Source organism: Acytostelium subglobosum, assembly GCF_000787575.1.
Source record: "Acytostelium subglobosum LB1 DNA, scaffold: scaffold22, whole genome shotgun sequence".
In the NCBI taxonomy this organism is placed as follows: Eukaryota; Evosea; class Eumycetozoa; order Acytosteliales; family Acytosteliaceae; genus Acytostelium; species Acytostelium subglobosum.
The window spans coordinates 485,476-500,673 of NW_012236511.1; the positions used below are offsets into that span (position 1 = coordinate 485,476).

General features: G+C 44.3%; 5 protein-coding genes across 5 annotated transcripts; 4 read left to right on the top strand and 1 right to left on the bottom strand.

Annotated features, from left to right (window-relative positions):
- Window positions 1-2,318: 2,318 nt before the first annotated feature.
- On the top strand, window positions 2,319-5,458 carry SAMD00019534_095090 (hypothetical protein; the record flags this gene model as incomplete). The annotated part of the gene is made up of 3 exons (XM_012895434.1): window positions 2,319-2,530; window positions 2,683-5,102; window positions 5,172-5,458. 3 exons carry the CDS (start codon window positions 2,319-2,321, stop codon window positions 5,456-5,458), a joined length of 2,919 nt encoding a protein of 972 aa, XP_012750888.1.
- Window positions 5,459-5,678: 220 nt separating this feature from the next.
- On the bottom strand, window positions 5,679-7,323 carry SAMD00019534_095100 (hypothetical protein; the record flags this gene model as incomplete). The annotated part of the gene is made up of 6 exons (XM_012895435.1): window positions 5,679-6,009; window positions 6,086-6,119; window positions 6,187-6,329; window positions 6,407-6,952; window positions 7,031-7,101; window positions 7,183-7,323. Coding segments are annotated over 6 exons (1,266 nt in total), but the record flags the coding sequence as incomplete, so codon positions are not given.
- A 2,524-nt stretch (window positions 7,324-9,847) lies between these two features.
- On the top strand, window positions 9,848-12,119 carry SAMD00019534_095110 (hypothetical protein; the record flags this gene model as incomplete). Its single annotated transcript, XM_012895436.1, has 4 exons — window positions 9,848-10,099; window positions 10,164-11,032; window positions 11,096-11,813; window positions 11,901-12,119. The coding sequence occupies 4 exons, from the start codon at window positions 9,848-9,850 to the stop codon at window positions 12,117-12,119; spliced, it is 2,058 nt and encodes a 685-aa protein (XP_012750890.1).
- Window positions 12,120-13,214: 1,095 nt separating this feature from the next.
- Window positions 13,215-13,472, top strand: SAMD00019534_095120 (hypothetical protein; the record flags this gene model as incomplete). The annotated part of the gene is made up of 1 exon (XM_012895437.1): window positions 13,215-13,472. A coding segment is annotated over one exon (258 nt), but the record flags the coding sequence as incomplete, so codon positions are not given.
- Window positions 13,473-13,720: 248 nt separating this feature from the next.
- On the top strand, window positions 13,721-14,470 carry SAMD00019534_095130 (hypothetical protein; the record flags this gene model as incomplete). The annotated part of the gene is made up of 1 exon (XM_012895438.1): window positions 13,721-14,470. A coding segment is annotated over one exon (750 nt), but the record flags the coding sequence as incomplete, so codon positions are not given.
- Window positions 14,471-15,198: the final 728 nt, after the last annotated feature.

Genomic DNA, 15,198 nt, shown 5'->3' on the forward strand with positions numbered 1-15,198 from the left:
AAAGAAAGAGAGGAAGGAGAAGAGGAGAAAGAGCAAGTCTGGTGATGATGAAGATGCAGAGGAGGAGCAAGAGGATGATGCTGCTGACAAGGACAACAACAAAGAAGGAGTAGAGGGTGAGGCAGTCGATGATATATTCGGTGAAGATGGCAACGAGGGTGGTCAAGAGTCAACCTCAGCAAACAAGGATGAAAAGTCAGGCTTCACTAGACTATCGAGGACAAGAAGGGTCAAGGCCAAGATCGTCAGACAGACGGATGCTGAAGAGGAGGATCCAGACATGGACATCGATGGCGACGACTCTAACAAAAAGGACAAAGACACAGATTACCAACCAAACGAAAACGGTCTCGACGATGACATGGTCGATCAGGAGGAGAGCTCAGAGGAGGACAAGAAAAAGAAGAAGAAGAAGAAGAGCAAGAAGGACAAGAAGGACAAGAAGGAAAGGAAGAAGAAGAGAAAGTCACGTGGCGACGATGACAATGAGGAGGAGCAGGACGACGACCAGGACGACTCGGACAGGAAGAACAAGAAGAAGCAAGAAGAACAAGAGCAAGTCCAAGGGTGGCAGGCTCGACGGTGGCAGTGGCGACGACGTCAGCAACTTCAAGGAGGAGATCAATCCCCTGGATCACGCGTTGATGACTCTTAAGCGTACTCGTGCCAAGGAGCTGTCCGAGGGACAGAAATTCGACATGAGCAAGGACATCCTGGACAAGATGAGCAACGCCGCCTACCAGGACGCCGTTGACAACAAGCGACACATGCCAGCCGTCAGCAAGATTAAGCTGCTGCCAGAGGTGGAGTCGGCACTTGGCAAGACTCAGTTGCCACGAGACGATGACGTTGCTCACACCCGACATCTACTCTGTGATCACCTCGTGGTTGGAGCCTTTGCCCGACGGATCGATGCCCAACATCCGCATCAAGACCTCCCTGCTAAAGATCCTGGCCACGTTGCCAGTGAATCGCGACAAGATCAAGAGGAGTGGCATTGGCAAGATCGTCATGGCCATCAAGAGCGCTGAGAATGAGACCCCTCCCATCAAGAAGATGGCCTACGACGTCGTTCACAAATGGACTGCGCCCGTCCAGTATCGTGATGACTCTCACAACGAGGTCCAAATCGACCCTGACCAGCTGCACAAGCAGACCGAAGATGGCCTGACAAAGAAGTAAGTTGTTGGTCCGTAACAAAAGGTTGTTGTTATTGATCCATTCACTAACATATGATGTTTATAGGTTCACCAAGGATGACTATCTACCTGCACACATTAAGCATGCGATATCCATCCCAAGAGCACAGTTGAACTACACAAAGAAGCCAAAGGGATTGGATGAGAAGGGATCTGACAATCAAAGCAGTTCAACAATAAGGACCATCAGCAAGATTGACAAGGAGATTGAGAAGAAGATCATGCGACAGACCTACAAAGGCAATCCACGCGCTCACAACCTCAGTGTTGAGGGCAGGAACATGAAGTTGTAGGTGGTGTGTGGACATGAGAGTTGTCGATATCAATGTGTCTTTTGTTTATGGACTATGGACTAATGGACTACCACTACTACTACCATCTGAACAACTTATTACAACAACAATTAAAAGCTACTTGTACACCATTCATCCATCAATCCATCTATAATACCAACCATCCAACCAATCAAACAATCAAGCAAATACTTGATCGGACATTGACCTGAAACTTCCCATAACCTTTTACATGTACGTAGATGGGCGCCTACACCCGTCTGGAAGGATCATCCCTGTCACCATTGTTGCGGGCTCCACAATCAAACATTGTGGGTGAATTCATTAATACATGTTTGATGTTAAAATTCGGGCGACCTGATGGTGCAGGTCCAATTGATTGTGATATTTGATAAAGGTTCGCGTCCGCCGAACACAATGCTAGACACCTTGACTTGACACAACTTTGTGTCGAGCTCAGGAGTGAGAGAATGAACAACCTTGTCCGAATCAAGATAGATTTTTGTTATTCCATCCTGGAGTATGGCTCTTGTTGATGCAGATGCCCTTGTTCAATGATGTTGTTGCTCATGTCATTACCGGCCAGCCGGCAGATTGCACATATCCAATGATACTTCTTCGAGTTTCAGACTCCTGTCACAGATCCTGGTTCAGTGTTCCTCCTGAAATAGCTCAATACAACTACTCAACTCAATTCCTATCCTTTATCTCTTTATCTATCTATCTCTTTATCCATTATCTTGTTTTGGAAACATTTGTTTGTTGTTGGTGAAGTAATCATCACCCAAGGTTAGAAGCAGGACAACAACAATCAAACAAACAAACAATGTCAATCATAATATCACATGTTGAGGACTATGGTCTTCATGAGGTGTACGACATCAATGGCAATGACCTGCAGGACCTAGTCAATTTGCCAAAGGATCCAAAGCAACTGGAGGCAATTGGCGGTGTGAATGGACTGGCACAAAAGTTGCGATCTTCAACCACCGATGGTTTGCAGAAGAATGCCAATGCATTGTCATCAAGAGCTGAAACGTAAGGACATCATACTATATATATAATATATGTTGGCGTGCACTTGCTTAAGTGTCAGTGCGCCAAACAAGCAAACGATCATTTGCCTCGTGACCTTTTGCTCAACAGACCCCACACACCTTTCTCTTTCTTGATCAAACAAACGAATCCAGGTTTGGAAAAAACGTTCTGCCCGATCCTCCCATGGACTCGTTGTTTACCATCATGAAAGATACGCTCAAGGATGAGACTTTGATCATCCTGATCATTGCTGCCGTGGTCTCCATTATCTTGGGCTCAATCAAGTACACCTCGGAGAACCCCAAGACTGGATGGATTGAGGGTGTGGCCATCCTATTCGCTGTGATCATCGTTACAATCGTCACTTCAATCAACAACTTCAAGAACCAACAACGTTTCCAGGACCTCAACAAGAAGTCATCGGATCGCCAGGTCAAGGTGGTGCGTGCCGGTGAGCAATGTGTTATCTCGGTATTCAACCTGTTGGTCGGTGATGTCCTGATGGTGGACACTGGTGATATTGTATGCACCGATGGTGTGTTCATTGACGGCCACTCCATTGTCTGTGACGAATCCTCCATTACTGGTGAGTCTAACCCAATCAAGAAGGGTCATGACAGCCAGGGCTTTGACCCACTCTTCATCTCTGGTACCATTGTCCAGGAGGGCTTTGGCAAGATGATGGTCACCGCCGTAGGTGTCAACTCAATCAATGGCAAGATCCTCATGTCTCTTCGCACTGAGACCGAGGACACCCCATTGCAGGAGAAGCTTGGAGAGCTTGCCGACAGGATCGGAAAGTTTGGTCTGGGTGCTGCCGTTTTGTTGCTGCTCATCGTCATCCCCAAGTATTTCCTCCAGCTTAAGGTTGACGATATCCCAATTACCACAGAGTGTCTTAGTGATATTACCAAGATCGTCGTGTCAGCCATCACCATCGTTGTGGTCGCCGTACCAGAGGGTCTGCCACTGGCCGTCACTGTCGCTCTGGCCTATGGTATGCTCAAGATGTACAAGGAGAACAATCTCGTGCGTAACATGGCGTCGTGTGAGACTATGGGAGGTGCCACCACCATCTGTTCAGACAAGACTGGCACACTCACCACCAACCAGATGACTGTTGTGGCTGGACATATCTCCAAGCTCTTTGAGAACGTTGACCACAACGTCAAGCACAACATTCCAGCTCAACTTCACTCAATCATTGTTGATGGTATCTGTCTCAACTCCAACGCCTACGAGGGTGTCTCAACCACTGGCCGCACAGAGTTCATTGGTAGCAAGACAGAGTGTGCACTTTTGAAGTTTGTTCAGCTCTTTGGAGCTGACTACCAAACGATCCGTAGTACTTCCAACATCAAGAAGCTCTATCCATTCACATCGACTCGCAAGCGCATGGCCGTTCTAGTCGAGTTGGGCAACGGTCGCTACAGACTCTACGTCAAGGGTGCTTCTGAGATCATCCTCGGTCGTTGCTCCACCTACTTTGATGAGAATGGCAACGTTCAACAGATGGGCAACGATGCCCGTCGCATCTATGAGGACACAATCAACAGATTCGCCACTGACACTTTGAGAACCATTGGTCTGGCCTACAGCGACTTTGACCTCAGTCAGATTGACCTCGAGAGCGCTGATGAGCCAAGCCAGAACTTGTGTTTCATTGGTGTGGTCGGCATCCGTGACCCAATCAGACCAGAGGTGCCACACGCTGTTGCACAGTTCAAGAGAGCCGGTGTCATTGTTCGCATGGTCACTGGAGACAACCTCATCACTGCACAGAACATTGCCAAGAAGTGTGGTATCCTCTCCAGCAATGGTGTGTGCCTCGAGGGACCAGAGTTCCAGAGAATGACCAACGACGAGATTGACAGAGTGCTTCCTCGTCTCCAGGTGTTGGCCCGTTCCTCGCCATTGGACAAGAGAAGATTGGTCGAGCGTTTGAAGGAGGCTGGTGAAATTGTTGCCGTCACTGGAGATGGTACCAACGATGGTCCCGCCCTCAAGATGGCACATGTCGGATTCTCAATGGGTGTCACTGGTACCGAAGTGGCCATTGCCGCTTCTGACGTTGTCTTGCTAGATGATAACTTTGCCTCGATTGTCCGTGCCCTGCTCTGGGGCAGAAACATCTACGACTCCATCTGTAAATTCTTGCAGTTCCAGCTCACCATCAACATTGTAGCCGTGATTGTTGCACTCGTTGGTAACATCTCTGGCAATGGTGAGTCACCTCTTACTGTTATCCAGTTGCTCTGGGTCAACCTCATCATGGACACGTTGGCCGCTCTGGCACTGGCCACCGACCCACCCCACGAGGGTCTGCTCGACCGTCCACCACGTGGAAAGGATGCACCACTCATCTCCCGTACCATGTGGCGTGACATCCTCGGTCAGGCTGCCTTCCAGCTCTGTGTTCAATTCTTCCTGTTGTACCGTGGTGCCGAGTTCTACAACAACATCCTAGGAACAGATATGCCAGATAATGGAGTAGAGCACTACACCATGATATTCAACACCTTTGTATTCCTCCAACTCTTTAACGAGATCAACTCACGTGTACTTGGAAACTGTAAGTGGTTGCTGTTCAATTAACATACCCAGAGCATATGACTAACTTAATGACCCGCACACTACGTAGCTCTCAACATCTTCAAGCACATCTTTAACAACCCATTGTTCATCATCATTTGGTTCGTGACGATTGGCATTCAGATTGTCTTTGTCACCTTTGGAGGAGAAGCCACTGCCACAGTAAAGTTGAGCATTGCAGAGTGGGGCATTTGTGTCCTGACTGGAGTGATGTCATTGCCACTTGGATTCTTGTTGAGATTGATCCCAATCAAGAATGCACAAGTTGAGCGTAGTATGGACAGTGAGAGTACTCCATTGTTCAGCAAGTCCTCAACCAGATACAGCGAGGTGTAAGATGAGAGACCTTGTCAAGAAGGACTTGGCTCCCTTTCCCCTCCCTCCCTCCTACCTCCCCACTGTGCGCTTGTGTATGTGTGGCAGCACCTCCTCCAACCAACCAGCTAGCTGTTTAAGCAGCGGTGTTTAAACAACCTCTTTTTGGAATAATAAACTAACCTGATTCGACCATGCCAGTAGGCCATGGCTTTACTAATAATAATACTATGCTATATTACAGTCTGTACGGTGAGTCCGTACTACTTGTTGTGCTGTTCGTTGGTGAGGTGTTCTCCATTGATGGTGGCAGTTCATTCCTCTCCATCACCTGCTCTGAATGTCCGTTGTTGTTCTGTGAATGTCCATTGCTGTTGTTATGTGAATGTCCATTTGTTTGTGTATGTGTCTCTGTCTGTGTCTGTGTTTGTGTCTGTGTATGTGATGTAATACTCTCTGCTGCTTGATTACATTGAGACTCTACAAAGCTTGGCTCTTGTATTGATAGAAGTATAGCTTTCCTCAGCTGCTCCTCTTCATACATCAAATCCTCCTCGTCTTCATAGAATATCCTAATAATTGATTGTTAGTCAAGGTGTTGTTAGTATTCATCACTGCTGTTGGTGACATGGTAGTTGATTAACCTACTGTTGTTGTTGGTGTTGTGGTTGTTTGGATTGATCTACAATGTTCAGAGAGGTCAGTCAGTCTGTCGGTCAGTCAGTATTGGATTATTGATGATTACATACTATTATAGTTGACATCGATTGGATCTGGCTTGAGTGTGTTTACAAAGAATATACAGACTGATTCAAAGAAGAAATGAGGTCGCTCACTATTGTGATCACCTTCCAAAAGTAGACGATTCTTGTCTCCTTGATACTTCTCATACCTATGATTGATTGACAGACCAAGTGTCAGTGATTGAATCAATGGATGATTGAGTGATTGACTACTTCAACAACATACAGTTTCTCAGAATGATGTGGCTTGACAAAGTCATCATCCTTTCCATGTGCAAAGAGGGCAGGAATGAAGACTTGCTCAGTGGTCGGTGTGATGTCCAGGTCCTTGATATCAAAGTGAGCACGCTTCTTGATTGAACTCCTGATCATCTTGAGACCCAGCGATATCATGAGTTTGGGCATCTTTTGAACGTTGGAGTGCACCAACTCCTCGGCCACCTTGTAGAGATTGCAGAATGGACTGTCCAGTACCATGCCAGCGATGGACGGGTCCTCTTTGGCGTAGAGGATCGAGGTGACAGCACCCATCGACCGACCCCATAGGCCAATGGTTGAGATCTTGCCCGTCTCTCGCAGATGCTTGACCACAGTGGAGATGTCCTCCTTCTCATAGTAGCCAAGCGATACGTACTCACCATCGCTCAAGCCTGATCCTGTAAAGTCCAATGCCATAACTGTTATATTGATTGGAAGTAGAGTTCGAACACATTCCAATGAATCTAACCTGCATCCACTATTACCATGACAATATATAACGCATGGTAATTGTCTATTTGTTGATTGATTCATTCATAAGTATGTCAATCATTCATTCAATCGATCAATCATTCAATCAAACCAATCTTACTTTCCGTTCGTCCAATACTCTGCAGGTTTAAAATGACTACACTTTATCGATAGACCTCTAACATTGATTAACTGTGTTGACAGCATCAGTAGTAAGGATGAGGAGCTGTGTTAGGGTTATGTCATTCTACAAGATAACAGTCCAATGCATACCTCAAAGTCATTGCGAACAAAAGACAGACCACCAATTCTGAATGACTTTGGACCCATATCATTCTCTGTATATTGACATCTTGGTGGACGTATTACCATATTGCACAAAGTGTCATAATGTGCGCTAAGATTTAATGTCATCGTCGTGTTGTTGTTGTTGTGTGTTATTAATCTGTTTGTTGTTGTTAATGATGTTGATGATGTTGATGATGTTGTTGATAGTTCTTCCCTCTCTATCTCAATAAATAAATAATTGTTTGTTGTTGTACAACAATGACACTATTACAATTTGACTCTCACTCTAATCTGTTTGCTTGTTGTTGATGGGTGTCAAGGTGACAGTTAATCAAAAAAAACCCCCCCCACAATCATAATCGAACTTTCATCTTCAACAAGGATCTGATTAATGTTTGATTGGTGAGAGAATAAAGGCCATCATAATAAATACTGAGTGATTGAATGAACTATGATCTTGTTAAAAGGTTGGAAATTTAAATAAATGACGATCATAGTATGAAACACTATTCTTAGTCTTGAGTTCCCCAGATAAAGTGGTGCATTGGTGAACTTGGGGACGGACGAAATGAATGGTTCTGATTGGGGAAGGGATGGGTGTACATCGGGCTGAGAAAGGTAACACGAAAATGTAATCGACGAAGTTTACTACGGTGATAGCTAGTTGAAAGGTAGATGGAAGTAGTTAGAGAATAGTCACATCTAACATGATGGTAAACAATTGGGTTCGTTTGGCCGAGTCAGCCCAGGTCCATAGGACTGGAAGCAAACATAGGAATGTAAAAAGATATAATTTTTATCCAATTTATTGTTTGTGTCGGGGGTATCCTATTGATTTTTTAGTGTCTTTGCTGCCCATAATGGAGAGTTGCCAACACGCTTGCTGATATGATCATCACCACAATCACTTCAATTTATATTAAGCATCGATAATGAGTGGGAGTGTAGACCAATCGATACACACATCACATCGCCCAAACTCATTTTGATTAGTAATTCGACTCTTCTACTGACTAAAACACTATTCGATCAACTTTTCTTTAAATGTTCCAGCCGAGTGTTGAACCAGGTGTGGGAATGTGGGGCAGGGAGGACTATTGAGTACCACGATCAATAATAATAATAATAATAATAGTAGGTGATGTTAATAATAATATCATAGTCAATGATTGACTATTTAACACTTGACGATCAGATCACCAAATGATCATCATCATCAACTAATCAGTCAGTCAAGTCAACTTCACTTTATTGTTTACCACTCGTTGTTATACATACCTATCTATCCAACACACATATAAACACACTGGCATCACTGCTGCAATCAATCAGTAGTTTGTAAATAGACACATTTGCCTTATTGTTTATAGTCATCTTTGTAAATAACCTCTCACTACACCGATCCATTTCAATCTTCAATCACAACCAACCACATCATCCATCGATCCAACTCAACAACAAGGTACAAATCTTGCGTCATCCGCTTCACCAGTCTAATACCAATCTACTATTAGACTTTGATTTCCTTTCCAGTTCAAGTAAGTATGTTTGTAGTAGTGGTCCACTACTGACGTCGGCAATGGTAGTATGGCCATACTAAATCACGACTGGATGGCTGGCTGATGTTACCGACACTAACACGATCATGTGCCACAGTAACACTACAGATACACACCCATCATCTTAACACATCATCAATTAGTCACTAGTCAGTCAGTCCATTGTTGACCAAGTAAGTTCATACCCTTCTCCACACACAACCACCACCGCGAATCGATTATGGACCCATCAGGGACTTAAAACACACAAAGCTCCTCCTGCGTTCCCAATCAACCCCTTGTGATCTCACATGACTATTTTGTTCGTTTTTATATTTATTTTATTTTTCAGCACCAAACCAACCAACATCACTCACTTTGACCCAGGTTTTCATGCCGATGGCTCGCTCTCACTCTCTCACTCACTAAAGTTAGTCATCGCCCGTTGGTGCGTGTGAACTACTCTTTCCTTTGCACTATTTGTGCGTTGTTTTGATGTTTGGTTTTAGAGAGTTGGCTTTCTTTGCCTTCGTTTAGTCGACATCAACTCATCAAGTCATTGTGTAAACAATTGGTCAACACTCTTTGTGCACATTTAACATATATATTAAAGATCTTATTAATATGTAGCAATACTAGTATGTAGTAACCATTATAATGTTTACAACGACCCTCATCATCATCATCATCCAATATGTCAATCACCATCTATAATCTACACTCATCATATCGTTGTTACTCTTAAGATGATGCTAATGATGATCACGTACTAACATATCTCTCTTTCTCTCCATCTCTCTCCATCTCTTTCACTCTCTTTATAAAGGTTAACCTATCTCATCCAACATATTTACCCTCTACGGAAGACATACCCGCAACTTGGTTCAACACACAATCACCTCTGAGTCTTTGTGTGCATCTATTCTGATTCAAAGAGTTATCCAGCTATAGCTCTATTACACCCCCTTATACATACCTACACCTTATACATAGCAACAACAACAACAACCTTAGTACATAGCCTTATATTTATATAATATTTATATACTATTTAATTAATCAATCAATCAATCAATTATCTATCTATCTATTAATCAATCAATCAATCAACAATGGGTCCAGTGGATACTAGTAATCAATCACCTACCATCAACTACTCTGGTGGAAAGTATGCACAACAACCACAACAACAACTTAATCAACAACAAACCAACAACAACACACTTTTGAAGGATGACACTCAACAACATTCAAAGAGTGTGACAACATCCAACAAGACGTCCTACACATCCGTGTTGCCATATGCCAACTGGAATAGTGCCAATGGATTTGGTGTTGACTCTTCCTCGCAGTTGGACCTTAAGGTATGTTTGGTCTTTATGGTGTACTCCATCCATCCATCTTATACTAACACACACACACATACAGCAACCTGTCCAACTTCCAAACATCCCATCGCTCATCAATCCACAAGTCCATGGCAATAACAACAACTATAACCATTCGCCATATCATCCACAGCAGCTGCAGCAGCAACAACAACATCAGCAGCTGTCTATCTCGTGGCCTCAGTTCCAGACCTCACATGAGCTGGTCCAATTCCAAAGGAGCCAAAGTTGGGAAGATATTGCACAGCAATCCTCGTTGTCCTCTGCACCATCCTCCCCTGACTCTAACAATATCATTGTAAATACTCAACAACAACAACAACAACAACCTATCCAACAACAACCACAACAGCAACAACAACAATTGCTTCCACATCTACCCCAGTTCAACTATAATCCAGTCCAGGCCAACCACTTCACGCCAGACTCGTCGCCATTGCTCTCTCCAACGACCTCCTACATTGCATCGTCCCAGGGATACTCCTCACAACAGTTGAGTATTGCCGATGATGTGGACCGTGAGTCCAGGAGGAAGACCTCACTCAAGGTGCCACCCTCTCCTTTGGACTATGCCCAGAGCTACCATCACACACTCCCCTATCCACAGACTACTGCTACCGCCGAATCCAAGAGGCTAAAGTTTGAGGTTGCCTGCCCCACGTTTGCCCAGCCACAATACGTCTCGAACACTGAACGCGACGCCAATGTGGCCTCCAACACCTTCACCCCGGTGTCCCCACGCATGTCCTCCTCGACCAGTGATGTGTCCTCCAGCAACAGTGCTCAAATCACACCACCATCAACTCCTGCCAGCCACTGCCAGCACCAATACCAATACGACTCATCGCCAGTGATGCGTCCACACAGCCCACAAGACAACTCATTTGTGTCTCCCCAGACGACCACCTCGTATGGCAGTGCCTCATCTCCCCATAGCCACCATCACCATCACCAACACCATCATCACATCAGTGCGCCATCCTCGCCCAACTACCATGGTGTCCAGCATCCAATCTCGTTGCCCCTTCTCCTGACGGCCAGTGCCTCGTTGCCAGCAACACCAACTCTGTCCTCGTCCCAGTACGACATACCCTCGTCACCAATGTGCAACTGCCAGGCGGGCCTACACAGAAACGTCAGCAGACCAGTTGAAACCACCAGGGTCCCAGACCAGTCGCTAGAGTGCGAGGAGTTCAACGTACCCTTGGATCACTTTGAGGACTGGATCGATGCCGAGGGCAAGATGGTTGGTGTCTCGTACATCAAGAGTGGAGGCAAGGTCATTGGCGCTCATGCTGACCGCAAGACGCTCAACCTCAAGGCCGAGTACGAGAGACCAAGGAATGGTCTGCGCAGGACCAAGCGCGAGCTGTTGTGGACTCAAAAGTACGTGTGCTCCCGTGCTGGCTTCCCAAAGAGACGACCCGACTCGGACGACAAGGACTCACTCAACCGCAAGAAGGTCGTGTCAAAGAAGTGTGGCTGCCAGAGCAGGATCGTCGTCTCGGTGTACGCCGATGACAAGATGTTGGCCGTCGTACGAAAGATTGCCGACCACAGTGCTCACATGTCGCCACAGCAGATGGGTGAGTTCCAGATGATTGCCAACCAGCAGAGACACTACTGTACGGTTCATTCCAGCGGTTCAGTCTCTACTATTACTACTACTCCACTACCAAACCAACACGTGGTCAGTGAGCAGCAGGCGCCAGAGAGTCCATCGCACATCATCCATCAACTCCAACATCATCATCATAATCATCATCATCACCAACAGCAGCAGCAATCATTCATGTTGAACAACTACTCAACTGATAGTCAGCAGCACCACCAGATCCAACAACAGCAGCAGCAACAACACCAACATATGCTGTTGTCCAACAACAACTACCATAATAACAACATGGTCAACACCAACAACACATCGGCCACCAAGAAGGACTACGAACTACATCACTATGGCCTTCAAACACCAATGCGCTTCAACCATCACTAGGAGACTACCTCTCTACATCAATATATCACATCTATGTACAAAGAATTGCAATTGCTTATCCCTTAGACACCACTCCACCAACTCCCACATTTCCATCAAACAATAAACGAACAAATAATATTATTAATAATAAGTTTCCCTTAAATCGCTATCAAAGATGATGTAGCGCCACATCAAAGATTGCAACTGTTGCCGCCAGTACCAAACTAAGAGACATTGGGTATGAAACATCCACCAATCCACGCCCATCACCTATCCCAAATAACAATATGAATTACTACTTGAGAAAGATGAAAGTCTATAAATACATTACTCCTCGTCCCGAATGATCCAATGTGTTGTCAACAATACCACCCTATGACCGCACTGGGAAGGGGTAGTTGGCAAACCTCTGCCGCTGGTCACCCCCACAAGAAATTAACTGTTGCTTACCACGTGAAAGTCTGTCTGACCCAATCCAATCCATTGCTCTACAAGATCAACCGTTCATTCCGATCAGCTGATTACTGTTGTGTTTATTGTTTGTGATGTAAGAGAGTGTGGTAAATGTGTGTGTTAGTTGAGGTAGGTAGGATGAAAGGTTGGTAGAGGGTGTTGTGTTGGCAACAACGACAACTAGATCTTTTTTGGTGTACCCACAAGTGGGGGGTATTAAACAAGTTTCTATGTGTTCCCCGATACAAGATGTCGGTGGTTTATGGCTCGGGAGAATGTCGAAATGGAGTGTGCGTGTGTGTTCTTGAACTAACTGTGGGCATTGGCACTACAAACACCCAATCTAAATACATGCCCAATGGTGATAGATAGGTAGGGGAGGAAGACAGACATTCTTTGATACATGCTCAGAAACTCACATGACCTCACAATGCATCCTCAGCCGACACGCCATGCGTCCTTGTCTGAGTGATCTCATTCCTTATCAACAAACACAATGTCAGCAAAGCAATAACACATCATCATTCATTATTCACAATTCTTAATCAAACAAATAACAATCACGCCGACGATCCAAAGTTTGATCGATAATATTAATTTATTAATTAAAATAAATTAGAGACAACAGATATAAAAATAGATAGATAGATAGATAGATAGATAAATCAAAACAAGATGACTTACATGGCCATCACCAATACAACGACCTCGTCGGATTCGACGTTCACTGGATCGGTGGCCACAGACAAGTTGATGTATACATTCTGGGGTATACGTATAATAATATATATAATGTTCTTTATAATGAATTCAGTACAGACAGCGTTTGAATTAGAAGTCGTTGTCAGGAAGCGCTCCGTCAACACAAGATTCTTTACATTCCTGTCTATGACTTTATTCTGTGCATGTAAGTTGGTTATTTATATATAACTACTCGTGATCAAACATCAAACTAACAATCAGTGTTCCTCTATAACCTTTAGGTAGAGTAATAGGTGATTCATTAAGATATAAATATCCTTATGATTACAAGGTTGGAAGTCTTTATTACTTCTTCTTTGCATTGGGTGTTACATTCACAATGGCTGCATGGACATTCATATGTGGATTCTGGTATGTCATCTAATCAACTTATTATTATTATTATTATTCTAACAAATGTATAATACAGGATCCAACTATTATATACATTCTTTATTAGTGATGAAGTTAGATTTGGAGCCATGAAGCGAACATGGTTAGTAACTTATTCTTTGGTATCACTGTTTTTCTGTTGGCAAATTCCTGTTCAGATTGTATGTCTGACGCGAGACGAGACGTTGTTGGAGGCTATTGGATTCTTTTCATTCTTTGGCGCCCTGTTGGTTTGGATCCTGTTCAATGGCATCAAGTTTGTACAGGGAATGAAGACGTCGCAAAAGAAGAACAAGATGAAGCACTTTGACAGGATCATCTTCAAGACCAAAGTGTTGCTCTGGACCGCCGCCATCTCTGTAACGATAATTGTCGCACATGACATTATATTCAACTATGTGCTGGAGAAGGAGTATCGCTTCTTCCCACTCGAGACCTTTATGACAATGTTTGTGGATGTTGGCCAAATGATCGTGGTCATGGTGATTATGGCCGATCGTAGCAGTCTGCTCAACTATATCCTATTCAGAAGGACGCGCAATGCCATCTCCACGGGTAACTCCACCGAGGAGAACTCCAATGGAATGTCAGTGGACCTGTCAAAGAAGTACGATCACTCGTCCAACATGGAAAGCTCCAGTAGCATGACGGTTGATCTCGAGACGACGACTTCATACTCTGCCCAGAACAGTCGGACGGACTCTATGAACAGTGGTGTCAATGTTGGTGCATCAGTAGAGCCAATAATATATCTCGGATCAAACAATTCAACTGCTGACAATGTATAATAATGATAATAATACTGTAACAACATACAAACATAAACACCCAATATTGTCATAGTTGTAGATAACCAACTGTGGCACTTCCATCCATCCATCCAATCTATCTATCTAGCACCACTACGATGCACTGAAACGCCTCCGTTGATTTGGCCTGGACTTTGATTGGTTGATCATGGGATCGATTGATCATATGGACAGGTTGGGCTAGGCTATCCAGGACTGAGGCTATCAGCTCAGGCATGTGCTTCAACTGCCAGTGTCTTTTTTTAGGACCACTCAGGTCCGCATCAAATAGTCCTTTGGAGAAACATCACATAATTTTTCCAAATTGAATTTAATCACTTTTGAGTGTTTTTGGGCTGTTTGTTTTTGTTGTGGGAACATCTGCGTGATCTGGTCGCGAGCCCCCATGTGTGTTTGTCGTTATGCAGTCTTAACCCCAAACATGTCTTCTCAAGGGTAGGTCCACCTTGTACCAGAGCCCTATTGTGTATTGTATTTTTGTGTTGTGGTGTGGTTTGGAATTGATTGAGTGTTGTGTGAGTGAATGATGATTGAGTGGTAGTGAGAGAGAGGGAGAGTTAGATGGATGATGGATAGAGACAGTGAGGAGCATTTTTTAATTAATTGCAATTAGGTCCTCCTCTTATTAATTGTTGTGTTATCTAACATTGATTGTGTCTCTGTCTGTCAATCAATCAATCAATCAATTGACCCAACCAACA